This window comes from Nerophis ophidion, linkage group LG14, assembly GCF_033978795.1.
Source record: "Nerophis ophidion isolate RoL-2023_Sa linkage group LG14, RoL_Noph_v1.0, whole genome shotgun sequence".
Taxonomy (NCBI): domain Eukaryota; kingdom Metazoa; phylum Chordata; class Actinopteri; order Syngnathiformes; family Syngnathidae; genus Nerophis; species Nerophis ophidion.
In genome coordinates this window covers 1,437,910-1,454,679 of record NC_084624.1, presented here as the reverse complement: position 1 = coordinate 1,454,679, position 16,770 = coordinate 1,437,910, and the positions used below count along the sequence as shown (strand labels likewise).

General features: G+C 39.8%; 1 protein-coding gene across 1 annotated transcript in view; it reads right to left on the bottom strand.

The window, feature by feature from the left end:
• Positions 1 to 3,201: 3,201 nt before the first annotated feature.
• Positions 3,202 to 16,770, bottom strand: part of LOC133567917 (guanine nucleotide-binding protein G(olf) subunit alpha-like) — a 78,012-nt gene continuing 64,443 nt past the window's right edge. The window contains exon 5 of the mRNA XM_061919534.1: positions 3,202 to 3,311. Coding sequence (XP_061775518.1) covers positions 3,213 to 3,311 — 99 coding nt within the window. The 3' untranslated portion in view covers positions 3,202 to 3,212. The remainder of the gene's footprint in view (positions 3,312 to 16,770) is intronic.

The window sequence follows — 16,770 nt, the reverse complement described above, 5'->3', positions numbered from 1 at the left end:
GGGGGGTTGCCGCTTGCTGCGGGGTCGTTCTCCCAGGAAGGCAGACGGACTACTCGGGACATGGCATTTAGGTAAAATCATGATTTAATTTGAACTAAAAAAATATACAAACAAAAATCGCTCACAGCAGAGGCACAACTTGGGCTAAAGAACAGAGCTAATGCATAAACAGACTATGAACATAAATCAAACAAAACTTACTTAGCATGGCATGAAGCACGAAACTATGGCAAGGCATGAAACAAGTCAGCACAGGGCGACTGACTGGCAAAGACAAGCTTAAATACTGCCTCTGATTAGTGCTCGGGAAGCAGGTGAGCGGGCATTTTGTCCACCAGAGACAGGTGGACAAAATGAGTAACCAAGGAAACCAGACAATGGAATGGAAAAAAACAGGAACTTAAAGAGTCCAAAAGACAAACAGCACATGGCCAAACAACAGACATGACATGTTATTTATTATTGGTTAGCTTCAGAATAACAATGTTATTAAAAAGACTAAGAGACTTATTATACTCTAAACATGTTGGTCTTACTTAAAAATGCACGCATTTAGTTGTATTCAGTGTTAAAAAATATGATATGGCTCTCACGGAAATACATTTTGAAATATTTGGCTTTCATGGCTCTCTCAGCCAAAAAGGTTCCCGACCCCTGATCTGGAGCTACAGGAGAGGACAGATGCTGTGCCGTCTTATATTAGACACTGTATAGGAAGTGTCACAAAGGATACCAAAAAACTGTGGATGACCTCACAGGTCAAAGCACTTATGAGGAAGCTAAAACTTTGCCTTCAACTCAAGGGACAGAGAACAATACAGCAAGGCTAGATCTGAATGTTAAATATCTTCATATCTCTGCACGACAATGTCTTCACCTTCTGTATTCATCAATAAAATGTAATATTTAGCCTGTTAAACATTCTTTAATTGTGGGCCATCAAGCAGAACAGTTCATAAAAAAATGTACCGTAGCGATGGGAATGCTGTGTACTAAACCATGTTACCATGGTTTACCATTACCAATTAATGGTAAAAAGTTACCATCAACTGATTTACATGGACCCCGGCTTAAACAAGTTAAAAAACTTATTGGGGTGTTACCATTTAGTGGTCAATTGTACGGAATATGTACTGTACTGTGCAATCTACTAATAAAAGTTTTAATCAATCAATCAAAAGTGTAATTCCCCGATGTGGGCTGCAGAGGGCGGGCCTGCAGTATTAAACCCCATCTCTGTGGGAGCGAAGAAGTTGAGAAAGAGAAAGTGTTCAAAGATTGAGCAGTTATGTGTGCTTCGTGCTTCTGTTTATTGAGTTTGAAAGTGCTATTTGTGAACATCAATAAAAGGCTGACTTGTTCAAAGACAATTTACTGCCGTCATATCGCCGTCGCTATTACAATATACTTTATTTAAATCTGCCAGAAAACATACACTGAGGTAGAAATATCACAAAATACCATCACAGAACAAACTTTACAAAGCAAAATGGATGTTTTTTTGTTGATTTGTTGGTTGGACCGGAAGTGAAGCATTGCGCTATTATTTTGAAGCCTGACGAGTGTGTTTGAATCGCCTCCGATTAAAGTCACTTTAGACTTCCTCTCGGCCGTCATTATTTCTGCTGAGTTTCTATTCCGTCGCACTAAAGCAGATCGCATAACAATCTACATTTTATATTACCATACCTGCCAACCTCGAGACCTCTGAATTCGGGAGATTGGGGGAGGGGGTGTTAAGGGGGAGGAGTATATTTATAGCTAGAATTCACTGAAATTCAAGTATTTCTCATGTATACATATATATATATATATATGTCTTGATTGGATTATCCAGAGAATGGTGCTCGATACCGTGGTAGAGCGCAATATGTAGGTGTGGGAAAAATCACAAGACTACTTCGTCTCTACAGAACTGTTTCATGAGGGGTTCCCTCAATCATGATTGAGGGAACCCCTCAAAAACCCCTCCCAAAAGGTTTATGCTTATCATTCACAGTCTCACAACAACTGCCACAATGCCAACGTTTTGCTGGAAGTATCCTTACTGACTAATTTATTCTATACATGCTCAGTGCATTGTGTCCAGACAGGTGTCTCTAACCATGTTCCCACTATACCACATGACATACTGTGTGTCATTAAATAAACACCAATTGGAGAAAGAGGAAATACAGACTGTGTACTGTTAGGCGGAGCTTAAAAGGAGCCATGTGAGTGTCACCTGACTACCTCCCTCCTTTTCTGCTCTGAGGCAAAGCGAGAGCGAGGCCAAGACTTGACCCGCTGTCGAAGTTATGCTGAAGGAGCCCGAGTGCGTTCAGGAAGATCCTCCTGAGACGCCTTTTCTGCGCGCTAAGCCATGCCAGACGTGGTACGACAGGAGCCCGCGCTACAACAACATGGCCCTGTCACTGATTAAGTGCACCTTTGGCCCAACCCTGACAGATAAAAGGGCGGCCGACCTTTGGGATGGGAGGGGACAGGCGGCCTGCACCGCGTCCTGTCCTCATGCTCGCCCACATGTGAGGACAAAGACAAGACAAAGAAGACACGGGACTATCCAACGAGAAGGTGGTGGCGTGAAATAAGTCTGGGTCGTCAGCTTCAGCCGGCCTTGCCACACCGCACTTATCAGTATTTCCAAACAGCGCCTGGAAGTTGTACAATTGTTTAGAAAAGAGAAAAAAAAAAAAACTCTGTGCAGGTGGCCGCCAAAAACTGATCATGACCCACATACGCTTTTGTCCTGTTGGAATGTAGCAATAGGACTCCGTAAGTGAAGAAAATAAAGTTAGACTAACGGCAGTAACTTTCCCCAAGTAAGTTGGCGCAAGAAGAAAAGTGGCAGTGCAGGTGTGCCTAATGGTGTTTACAGTAAATGGGGGAGGGGGGCCTCCTGACATTATGTAGGCCATTCTTAAGACTTTGCAAATGTCACACAGAAGGTGAACAGACATATTTTCCAAAAGGACAAACTTTGCTGCTTGCTCGTCTTGCCACACCCAGAGCAAACACATCCCGCTCATATTCATACAGGACATGACATACTGGGAGAATTTCACCTCCAGCGACGGGAAAAGATGTGGGAAAATGTTCACATGGAATAAAATCATCTGAAACAATAGCTTCACTAACAAAGATACATTGCCGTGTCTGAAATATGTGGCCGTAGCTTAAAAAACAAAAAAACAGACAAAAGTCTCAACTCACTATTGTGCGCAGTCGATGAGCTGGTACTCGTTGGACCTCTCGAAGCAGGCTTTCACCCCTTCGTCGTCCCACAGCTTCTTTGCATGGTCAAAGAACTCCTGCGGACAAAAGAAGAGGAAGCGCTGAGAAAGGTGTGATGAGGAATAGATGGAGTCGATGGGTTAGCGTCAATAGTGAGACATCATGGCAGCAAATGGAACTAGCTTGGACAATCCAACACAAAGATAAACACAAAAATGTAGTGTGGTGACATGAAAAACTGTTTTCTTTACGCCAAGCGAGTCTAACCTTTTCCACAATTGGTGCTGTATACTGAAAAATCAAAGCATGCGGGCACCAAAATATTTTTTAAAATTAGAATTGCTAAATTAGAATAAAATTAAAGCTGCAAGCAGCGTTGGTCGGGTCCGCCTTTGGCTGCTGCCCCCGAGACCCACGGCCGGATAAGTGGTAGAAGACGCCTTGGTGCCACTATTTAATGCATTGTGAAAGTAATGCAGTTGTTGTATTGAAGTGAAAATATCAAACTTCCTGTTGATTTTTGCTAAAGTATGTTAATTATTAAAATGTAGGTCTAAATGAGACCTACATAGTGGTTTTAGTTTCATGTCTCTCTGACATTCCTACCGGAAGTTACAAGCAGTTTTGTCTGTGTTTTCTTCCTAGGAGCAGTTTTGTCTGTGTTGTATTCCTAGGGGGCGCTAGAGCACAATTTTGAGTTTTGGGGTTTGGGTTTTTTATTACCTTGCAATTGTTGCCAGTCCTGATGTGTGTGCCAAGTTTGGTGACTTTTGAAGCATTTTAAAGGGGTCAAATTACAGATGAAAGAGGCAAAAATGAAATTTTTTAGGAAAATTTGCGCGGGTGTTCTTTGAAGGCACGTAAAATCAAAACCGGATCAGTAATCAAAACTCTGATCTATACTTTTAATCAGAAGGGTCCAAACTCTCTCCTGTGCGAGTTTGACGCCGAAACGACAAATGCACTCGGAGGAGTTTTCGTTTGAAAAAAGGTGACGGGTTTTCACAAAACTTTTATTTTGAAAGGGTAATTGCCCACTTCCTGTTGATTTTTTTTGCAGGCTGTCAATTATTAAAATGTAGGTCTACGTGAGACCTACATTGAAGTTTTTGTTTCATGTCTTTGCGGCATTCCTACAGGAAGTTACAAGCAATTTTGTTTGTGTTTTCTTAGGAGCAGTTGTTTGTGTGTTTTATTAAAAAATTGCGCTAGAGCGCATTTTTTGATTTTGTTTTTTTTTTTTTTCATTAGATCGCAATTTTTGCCAGTGAAGTGAAGTGAAGTGAATTCTATTTATATAGCGCTTTTTTCTCTAGTGACTCAAAGCGCTTTACATAGTGAAACCCAATATCTAAGTTACATTCAAACCAGTGTGGGTGGCACTGGGAGCAGGTGGGTAAAGTGTCTTGCCCAAGGACACAACGGCAGTGACTAGGTTGGCAGAAGCGGGAATCGAACCTGCAACCCTCAAGTTGCTGGCACGGCCACTCTACCAACCGAGCTAAACCGCCAGTCCAGATGTGTGTGCCAAGTTTGGTGAGTTTTGAAGCATTTTAAAGGGGTCAAATTACAGCGCGAAGAGGAGCTGGACGAAGTGGCTGGGAAGAGGAAATCTGGGCTTCTCTGCTTAGGCTGCTGCCCCCGCAACCCGGCCTCGGATAACCGGAAGAAAATGGATGGATGGATGGATTAAAAAACAACAGGTCTGTAACAATAAGCCTGTATTAAGTAAGCAGTACAATTCTAGACGGTTAGTATTACCATTTAAAATGTTCCATTCATCCATTTTCTACTGCTTGTCCCTTTTGGGATAGCTGGACCTGCACCTACTCAGTGGCTTAGTGGTTATAGAGTGTCCGCCCTAAGATCGGTAGGTTGTGAGTTCAAACCCCGGCCGAGTCATACCAAAGACTATAAAAATGGGAGCCATTACCTCCCTGCTCAAGGGTTGGAATTGGGGGTTAAATCACCAAAAATGATTCCCGGGCATGTTTAGCTATTCCTTGATAATGATAGCTGTAATAAACGTACTTTATTTTCCGCCGTGGAAGTGAGGATTAGTTAGACGCTATCTCGCTAGCAAGGACTCGACATCGCCTTGAGTATGCGGCTTAGCACTGTGGAGGGACGTTAATTGCTAGCGAAAACGCTAAATTGCATTGATGATGTGGTGGTCCACTTGCTGCTGTCAAATTCGCTGGCCACGGTTAAACGTGTTTGAATTATCACGATATGACGTCAGTATGAAACGCTCTATCGTTTGCTAAATAGATATATCGTATACCGTCTATATTGCGTGATCCTAACACCAACCAATCCCCAAAATATGTGGGTTGAAAGTAGGGCTGGCCGATATATCGATATACTTGATATATCGCGGGTTTGTCTCTGTGCGATATAGAAAATGACTATATCGTGATATTCGAGTATAAGTTCTCACGCAGTTGCTTTTAGCTGCGGGCATTACACTGCATGCGTTTCCCACTCTTTCTTGTCTCTCCTTCTCACAGAGACATAAAACAAGCGCACCTTCTTACATACGTCACATACTGTCGCGTCATAGGCCCTCGCGAAGCAGAGAGGTAGCAGCATGGGTAACATTAGCTGTGATGCTAGTGGAGTGGTGCGAGTGGTAATACGGGAGAGAGAAGGTGCGAATCTGTTAACAAATGAAGGAACAATTAATTCCTAAGAAAAACAGCACAGGGTCCATCGTCTGGCGGTGGTTTGGCTTCAAGCGGGAAGATGTTGAACAAGTATTCGGCAAAAGCGTTGCTACAAAAGTAGCACCTACTGCTAATTTGTAGCATGACTTGAAAAGTCACCTGCTAGAAAATGAAGAGTGCTTGAAACTCCGCATGTCAACATCTCCATTCCGTGCCATAACCACAAACTGCTGAAGCAACCATTTCCACATCAACACCGTATGAAACAAATAGTCAACAACAGAAGGAGATAATGTCCGCAGGAACCTACCACATAGCGAAGGAAATACACTTTTTGATTTCCCATTATGCAGGTCATATGACAGTTACTGAAATATCTTGTGTGACATCATGCACTTTATTTGTTTTAAACTATTGTAGTGGCGTTCTGTACAAAAAGTGCACTTTAATTTAGTGTTGTTTTGATATGTCATCTTAGTGACATCATGCACAAAAGTGCACTAATAGCTTGTTTTAAAATGTCTCTGACAATCTCACACTTTCTGTTTTGGAAGTTACATGAATATTTGTTCCACTGCTTAATAACTGTTTAATAAATACACTTTTGGTCAATTGACTTAGTTGTGATTTCCCTCTCTGCATGAAAGTTTAAAAGTAGCATATATTAATGCAGTATGAAGAAGAATGTTTGAATGTAGACACATAGAATCATCATACTGCTGTGATTATATGCATCAAGTGTTCATTCAAGGCTAAGGCAAATATCGCAATATATATATCGTGTATCGCGACGTGGCCTAAAAATATTGAGATATTAACAAAAGGCCATATCGCCCAGCCCTAGTTGAACATGGTTGTGTTGGGAATGACTTACAGGCTCTACTTCAAATAGTTCAAATGGACACCTTGTATTCTCTGCAATTGAGTAAATAAACAGGCCCAGCCACTCTTTGAGAGTCGACGGGAACCCAAATCGCTACTGCAATGATTTACAGTAAGGTAAATGTGACAAATATTTTATCTTAGAAGACTGCATCAAGTTTCTTAATAAAGAGACTTGTCACGGTTCTTTAAGGTACTTCTCTAGGATTTGCTGAGAGCAGAAATCACACATACACACACCACAAAACATGGCCATAAATGGGCAAAAGTATTAGTAAATTAAAAAGTATCATTAGTAGCAAAGTAAAGTTGCTAGGACCTGCCTCTGAAAAAGCCGTAACTAATATCCTAGCCATCATGTGTTGTACTATTTACAGTTTTACTACACCACAATAACTGCTCAGGATAAAAAGGTCATGGAAAAAAACCCAGCTAGTGGTGGCCCAACACTTCTGCACACTATTGTCTGTTTACGTCTTTTGCTCCGGAACACTGACAACTTTAACTTTGCATATGTGGGTCAAAGTGAGCCGTCGCTCAGTTAGTTGGAACTAGGGCTGGGCGATATGGCCTTTTATTAATATCTCGATATTTTTAGGCCATGTCACGATGCACGCACGATATATACACAACTATGTCAATTTACCAAAACTCTATTTATTAAACAGTTATTAAGCAGTGGCACAAACATTCATGTCATTTCAAAACAGAAAATGCAAGATTGTCAGAGACATTTTAAAACAAGCTATTAATGCACTTTTGTGCATGATGTCACTAAGATGACATATCAAAACAACACTAAATTAAAGTGCACTTTTTGTACAAAACGCCACTACAATAGTTTAAAAGAAATAAAGTGCACTTTTGTGCATGATGTCACACAAGATATTTCAATAACTGTCACATAAAAATGAGCTGCATAATAAGAAATCAAATAGTGTATGTCCATCACTATGTGGTAGGTTTCCTTCTGTTGTTGACTATTTTTTTCATATGGTGATCTGGAAATGGTTGCTTCTGCATTTTGTGGGTATGGCACCCAACGGAGATGTTGACATGCAGAGTTTCAAGCACTCTTCATTCTTTAGCGGGTGACTTTTCAAATGATGCTACACATTAGTAGTAGGTGCTACTTTTTGTAGCAACGCTTTTGCCGCATACTTGTTCGACATCTTCCCGCTTGAAGCCAAACCACCGCCTAAAGAACCTCGTGCTGTTTTTCTTAGGAATTGATTCTTCCTTCATTTTATTACCAGATTCGCACCTTATTTCTCTCGTATTACCACTCGCACCGCTCCGCTAGCATCACAGCTAATGTTACCCATGCTGCTACGTCTCTGCTCCGCGAAGGCGTATGACGGGACAGTATGTGACAGATGTAAGAAGGTGCGCTTGTTTTAATGTCTCTGTGAGGAGAGACAAGAAAGAGTGAAAAAAGCCCGCAGCCAAAAGCAACTGCGTGAGAACGTATACTCGAATATCACGATGTCGTCATTTTCTATATCGCACAGAGACAAACCCGCGATATATCGAGTACATCGATATATCGCCCAGCCCTAGTTGAAACCCAGTAAGAACAGCACAATATTTTTCCTTATGGTAACTGACAAAACTATGCCCCAAAAATGTTACATTCCGCATGCAGATATGATGTAACACTAAAGCATGACAGTAGAAACACCTGGCATTTATTTCTTATGATTTCCATTCAGATTCATGTCCACACAAACTGGATCAAACACAAAAAAAAAAGGGTTGTGTAATGCTGCATATTAATGACTTAACACCTCTTTGAGCAGTGGTAGAAGGACTCGGATGATATCTTATTTCCTCAATGCTTAAGTTTATGCAGTAATTCTGTCACATTAGGGCTGGCCGATATATCGATATACTCGATACATCGTGGGTTTGTCTCATTGCGATATAGAAAATGAGTATATCGTCATATTAGAGTATAAGTTCTCACACAGTTGCTTTTAGCTGCTGGCAATACACTGCATGCGTTTCCCACTCTTTCTTGTCTCTCCTTCTCACAGAGACGTAAAACAAGCGCACCTTCTTCCATACGTCACATACTGTCGCGTCATACACCCTCCCCCCGAGCAAAGAGGTAGCAGCATGGGTAACATTAGCTGTGATGCTAGCGGAGTGGTGCGAGTGGTAATACGAGAGAGAGAAGGTGCAAATCTGGTAACAAATGAAGGAAGAATTAATTACCAAGAAAAACAGCACGGGGTCCATCGTCTGGCGGTGGTTTGGCTTCGAGTGGGAAGATGTCGAACAAGTATGCGGCAAAAGCATTGCTACAAACAGTAGCAGCACTGCTAATGTAGCATCATGTGAAAAGTCACCTGCTAGAGAATAAGGAGTGCTTGAAACTCCGCATGTCAACATATCCATTCAGTGCCACACCCATAAAATGCGGAAGCAACCATTTCCAGATCAACACCGTATGAAAAAAAATAGTCAACAACAGAAGGAGATAACGTCCGCAGGAACCTACCACATAGTGAAGGACATACACTATTTGATTTCCTATTAAGCAGCTCATTTTTATTTGACAGTTATTGAAATATCTTGTGTGACATCATGCACAAAAGTGCACTTTATTTGTTTTAAACTATTGTAGTGGCGTTCTGTACAAAAAGTGCACTTTAATTTAGTGTTGTTTTGATATGTCATCTTAGTGACATCATGCAGAAAAGTGCACTCATAGCTTGTTTTAAAATGTCTCTGACAATCTTGCACTTTCTGCTTTAAAATGACATGAATGTTTGTGCCACTGCTTAATAACTGTTTAATAAATACACTTTTGGTCAATTGACTTTGTTGTGATTTCCCTCTCTGCATGAAAGTTTAAAAGTAGCATATATTAATGCAGTATGAAGAAGAATGTTTTAATGTAGACACATACAAACCCCATTTCCATATGAGTTGGGAAATAATGTGTTAGATGTAAATATAAACAGAATACAATGATTTGCAAATCCTTTTCAAGCCATATTCAGTTGAATATGCTACAAAGACAACATATTTGATGTTCAAACTGATAAATATATATTGTTTTGCAAATAATCATTAACTTTAGAATTTGATGCCAGCAACACGTGACAAAGGAGTTGGGAAAGGTGGCAATAAATACTGATAACGTTGAGGAATGCTCATCAAACACTTATTTGGAACATCCCACAGGTGTGCAGGCTAATTGGGAACAGGTGGGTGCCATGATTGGCTATAAAAGCAGCTTCCATGAAATGCTAAGTAATTCACAAACAAGGATGGGGCGAAGGTCACCACTTTGTAAGCAAATCGTCGAACAGTTTTAGAACAACATTTCTCAACGAGCTATTGCAAAGTATTTGGGGATTTTACCTTCTACGGTCCGTAAAAAAGTTCAGAGAATCTGGAGAAATCACTGCACGTACGCGATGATATTACGGACTTTTGATCCCACAGGCGGTACTGCGTCAAAAACCGACATCAGTGTGTAAAGGATATCACCACATGGGCTGAGGAACACTTCATAAAACCACCGTCAGTAACTACAGTTGGTTGCTACATCTTTAAGTGCAAGTTAAAACTCTACTATTCAAAGCCAAACCCATTTATCAACAACATCCAGAAACGCCGCTGGCTTGGCTGGGCCCGAGCTCATCTAAGATGGACTGATGCAAAGTGGAAAAGTGTTCTGTGGTCTGACGAGTCCACATTTCAAATTATATTTGGAAACAGAGGACGTGGTGTCCTCCAGAACAAAGAGGAAAATAACCATTCGGATTGTTGTAGGCGCAAAGTTCAAAAGCCAGCATGTGTGATGGTATGGGGGTGTATTAGTGCCCAAGGCATGGGTAACTTACACATCTGTGAAGGCACCATTAATGCTGAAAGGTCCATACAGGTTTTGGGGCAACATATGTTGTCATCCAAGCAATGTTATCATGGACGCCCCTGCTTATTTTAGAAAAACGTGTTACAACAGCGTGGCTTCGTAGAAAAAGAGTGCGGGTACTTTCCTGGCCCGCCTGCAGTCCAGACCTGTCTCCCATGGAAAATGTGTGGTGCATTATGAAGCGTAAAATACGACAGCGGAGACCCCGGACTGTTGAAGGACTGAAGCTCTACATAAAACAAGAATGGGAAAAAATTCCACTTTCAAAGCTCCAACAATTAGTTTACTCAGTTCCCAGACATTTATTGAGTGTTGTTAAAAGAAAAGGTGATGTAACACAGTGGTGAACATGCCCTTTCCCAACTACTTTGGCACGTGTTGCAGCCATGAAATTATAAGTTAATTATTATTTGCAAAAAAAAATAAAGTTTATGAGTTTGAACATCAAATATGTTGTCTTTGTAGCATATTCAACTGAATATGGCTTGAAAAGGATTTGCAAATCATTGTATTCTGTTTATATTTACATCTAACACAATTTCCCAACTCATATGGAAACAGGGTTTGTAGAATCATCATACTGCTGTGATTATATGCATCAAGTGTTCATTCAAGGCAAAATATCAAGATATACATCGTGACATGGCTTAAAAATATCGAGATATTAATAAAAGGCCATATCGCCCAGCCCTATGTCACATTTAAACTCATGACGACATTGTTGTCACAAGAGGGGTTCTCCTAAACGCCAAACCGGGCTCGGGTTGATGACTTTCCAATTTTTTCTAGCACAACAGTGATAGACGATAACAATGGATTTGAATGTGCCAAATAATAATGGTTAAAAGATGGACGTACGCGATCATACTAAAAAAAGCATGTTTTATATGCAACTTTTTACTTTCAATCACTAAAATGCAAATGTTCTCAGATTGAGAAACACATAATTCAAACGTGGAAATTATTTGTTAAATGAACACTAAGCATTATGTGAGCAAGGCCCAAATATTGTTGGTAGATCTGGCAGAAACGATGCAGTACATAAAGTTGGCGTGATATAAACGCTTCAGTCGACTTCCTGCTGGAGGACAATGGGGAGCATTAATAATGACTTTGAGACATTTCCCAGGACTAACATCCAAGACGATTGGGCCAATATTGCTCCTCGCCTCCTGCGCACATGTCTTTCAGCCTTCAGACTCCTCCCCTGGCCCGGAAGCACCACATGACCGTGTGCTTGGCGCAGGCTCTTAGCTACGACTGTGCATCAGGCAGAAAGTAGCCCCCGACCAGAGGCTGATAAATCACATGCTCTGTGAGACATCCTCTCGGCAGATCTGGTGATTTCGCTCAGTGGGGAAGGCAACCGCCACTCCAGTCGACCCGAGTCTTACGTTCATAATAGTTGACTTCCGATTGGATCACACGATAGAGACACTCGGCCGAGTGTGGACCTCCGCCAAGGTTGAACGATAATTCCTGGAAGAAGGAATCGACCGCTACTTCTAAGTTTAGCTGCTGTAACACAATCTGGTTTCACGCAGGGATCCAGCTGAATTGCCACATCAGAGCTTTTACAGTAGATCCAGTATTTACTGGCCTTTGTTTTTACACATGTTGCCGTAACTAGGTGCGCTTTCACACGGCCGAGAGAGCTTCTAAATCAGAGCGCCGGTGTCTGGTTGGGAATATACAATTCTTGTCTGACAGCCTTTCACCTCCGTTATGCTTCTGGTACTGTCGATAGAACCTGAAAATTGCCAGGTTAACACCATCTGTCATCCATACAGAACATAAATAGAGGAACAAAAGTAGTGATGAGACAATTGATCAGCCACAAATCGGGCAAAAGTATGCGATTAATGCGCTTTAACATCGATCACAGACGTCCATCCTCTCTGGTTGACTAGCAACTAATTAAGTATCGCGATACACGCGCCCCTAACCTAATAAAAATCACCTCCTTTACGGTAAATAAACTGCATTTCTATCTTTAGTGCAGGTTTGGGCAATTATTTGACTCGGTGGGTCAGATTCAGATAAAAAAAGTGTGTCTGGGGGCCAGTATATCTATTTTTAATATAAAACCTCACAATAATGATTGAAAGCTAAAAACGTTATGACAGACAACCTTAAAAAAACGAAAGGGAATTTGAATATTTTTTTACTGAATGAGACACCCAGAATGTACATGAAAATAAAGAATGTGGGATTTACAATATTAACTATGAAAGATAAAACACTGAATATTGACAACATATTTTACAATCAACCAAAATGCAACAAACAGTGAAAAAACCCCCACCTACAATCTGAGATACCTCATAGTGACCAAAGTAAGTAATTAGATGACCAAAGTAAGTAATTAGATGACCATAGTAACTAGTATTTGATGCAGATTCCAAGCATTGTAAGACTTAGTATAGTTGAAGACTTCCAGTCATTAGAAAACATGAGTGCACATCATAATGGCAGCTACATTTTACATCTTAAACATCTAAAACAATTATTTGGGAATGTCCCGCGAGCCAGATTGAAAAGCTCAACTTTAATTTGCCCAGGTCTGCTTTAGTGTAATTATCAAGTGACATTATCACTGGAGGACAAGGCACAATTTCCATGGTACACATGGAGACAAATCCAGAATCAGACATGCTAATAGCTTAGTTAACCTTTTTTTTAAGTAATAGAATAATTAAGTGCTTAATAACCTATAAGAAGTGTAAATAGAAGCGCGTTACAGCAGAAAGTAAGCAGATATTAACAAGAAATTAACAAGTAGATCAATAGGATTGTTGGGAGAAGATAATTTAACTATAAGTGTTGGGTGTGTCAGCATTGTTGCAGTCAGTAGACGACACAGAAGAGGACGGATAGATCCCTAAATTGATGATGTCAAATAAGGTTAATATCAGTTTATGAATAGTACTAGAGCGATCAGATCAATGTTGTATATTGTTTAGCAGAATGCACATTAGGGCTGGGTGATATAGCGATATACTCGATATACGGCAGGTTTGTGCGATATAGAAAATTACTATATCGTGATATTCGAGTATACGCTCTCACGCAGTTGCTTTTCGCTGCTGGCATTACACTGCATGCGTTTCCCACTCTTTCTCGTCTCTCCTCACAGACGGGAACCACACCTTGTTACTACATACGTCACATACGTACACACCCTCGCGGAGCAGAGAGGTAGCAGCTTAGGTAACTTTAGCTGTAGTGTTAGTGGTAATAAGAGAGAAAAAAGGTGTGAATCTGGCAACAAATGAAGGAAGAATTAATTCCCACGAAAAACAGCAGGGGGTCCATCGTCTGGCGGTGGGAATATGTCGAACAGACAACCATAATTTGTCAAGTATGCAGCAAAAGCGTTGCTACCAAAAGTAACATTACTGCTAATATGTAGCATCATTTGAAAAGTCACCTGCTAGAGAATGAAGAGTGCTTACTCCGCATATCAACATCTCCATTCGGTGCCACACGCCCACACCATCAAAATGCCGAGGCAAACAATTACAGATCAACACCTTATGAAACAAATAGTCAACAACAAAAGGAGACAATATCCGCAGGAACCTACCACATAGCGTAGGACATACACTATTTGGTTTCCTATTATGCAGCTCATTTTTATTTGACAGTTATTGAAATATCTTGTGTGACATCATGCACAAAAGTGCACTTTATTTGTTTTAAACTATTGCAGTGGTGTTCTGTACAAAAAGTGCACTTTAATTTAGTGTTGTTTTGATATGTCATCTTAGTGACATCATGCACAAAAGTGCACTCATAGCTTGTTTTAAAATGTCTCTGACAATCTTGCACTTTCTGTTTTGAAATGACATGAATGATTGTGCCACTGCTTAATAACTGTTTAATAAATACACTTTTGGTCAATTGACTTAGTTGTGATTTTCCTCTCTGCATGAAAGTTTAAAAGTAGCATATATTAATGCAGTATGAAGAAGAATGTTTGAATGTAGACACATAGAATCATCATACTGCTGTGATTATATGCATCAAGTGTTCATTCAATGCTAAGACAAAACACAGATATATATCTCTATTTTTACCGCAGTATGGCCTAAAACTATTGAGATTTTACAAAAAGGCCCAGCCCTACTTACTCGTTACTTAAGCAAAAATGACGGCAGCGCTTTTGAATCCATGACTGGTTTGTGTTACCTCTGCTTAACAAATAGAGATAATGTGGCTGTATGTTCTTGTCAACCAACGCCGTTTATTTGAATGGCAAGTTTGTCACTCCTATCATTGATTTGTTGTGCAATATTCCCTCGGACCCTCATAGTTACGAGCACGCAGTGCATTGTGTTAAGACCACTTTCTTCAACTAATATCTAGTTTTAGCCATGTTGGAACACTGAGTAGGGTGAAGCTCGGAGTAACATGTGCATGGTGCAGTCAGGGTGTGGGGGGGGTAAGGCACAGCTCTCAGCACTAGTGACCAATCACTTGTCCATTTGGGTATGGTTTAAATTGATTTCAAACACTCTTTTACTGATTGGCAAAATAAATACTGTAGTTTCAGCAAATTTGGATGGATTTATTTTAGGAGCAAAACACGACAATAGGGTTGATGTCCCTTTTCGCACACGTGCAACAGTTTTATTTTTCTAAAGTCACATTGTCTATTTTTAGGCGCATTGATGAGTAAATTTGTCACACTGAATATATTTGCCACACCTTCAAAATAAGTTTTTGCTCCTTTTTTTTTTTTTAATACATGAAAACATCACGAGTGAGGGAAGAGTGGATCGTGAGATCGACAGGCGGATCGGTACGGCGTCTTCAGTAATGTGGAGGCTGTATCGATCCGTTGTGGTGCACTTTTTTTAAAAAAAAACGATTTTTATGGTTAATTTACTGTAAATTTCTACTGTAATTTTTCTATTTTTTTCCAAATAGGTTATAAAACGGTAGAATTGAAGACATTATCTGTAAATAAACAAACCGCCTGTTATTTTAAGTAATATGCCAGTATTGACAAACTATGTATATATCAATTTTTTTTACAGAAAAATACCAGATGAATAATACATATAATTTCCTGTTTTCTCAAATTACTTTCGAATTCATGTAAAATTACAGTAATAAACTTTCATTTACAATGTAGCTTGTTATATAAAAGTCTATGACCATATTAACAATCTAACAGTTTTATATGTAATTTTAAGGAAAATCTTACTTTTTTAATATCAATGTGTATTTTTATATTCAAGTTGAAAAATATTTGTAGCCTGTTATATAAAGGTTTATGCTCATACTAACAATTTAAAATTTTTCCGGATTGTTATAGCTTATTTCTCCCGTATCGCCCAGCCCTATTAAGCCTCGACGATTATGGCAAAAATAATAATCACGATTATTTTGATTGATATTGTAATCATTTTTAATTACATGATTATTCATCAATTAGAAAAATTCGTATTTATTGTACAACCAAAATTCAACTTTAATTATAGTTTGACAAAAACCTGTATATAATTTAGTAACAAATAAACCACAAGTTAAATAGTAATAAACGCAATAACAATAAATTAAAATAAAAAACATTAAAATTAAGTTTTTGCGTTTTATTTTTTCAAATTCCAAATTCAAGTTAGTTTTATACCACCATAGACTGTATGCATTTTGTACTAAATAAAATCAAATTAAATATTTGTTAATTAAATGCAAAAATCGTCCTTGTTTGGTGCAATGTATCATACGACAGTTTTTATTGGTATTTTAGGTCAAAGCACTTTTAAGTCCATTATTCTTGTGTGAGACTAAATTGGAGCTTGTGTGTGAATGTGAGTGTGAATGTTCTCTTACTATCTGTGTTGGCCCTGCGATGAGCTGGCGACTTGTCCCAGGCTCTAACCAGCCTTCCGCTCGAGTGCAACTGGGATAAGCTCCAGCCCCCCCACGACAAGCGATAGTAATGTATGCAGAGATGGATGCTTGTTTAAGGCACTTTTTTGAAACCTTTATTTTGTCATTTTGTCAGACCGGATGTGGCACACCACGCTATTATTGTGAAGAGGGGGGAAGTGTGCTGTGCTGTTATTCTCAGCTTGACAAATAAAGAGG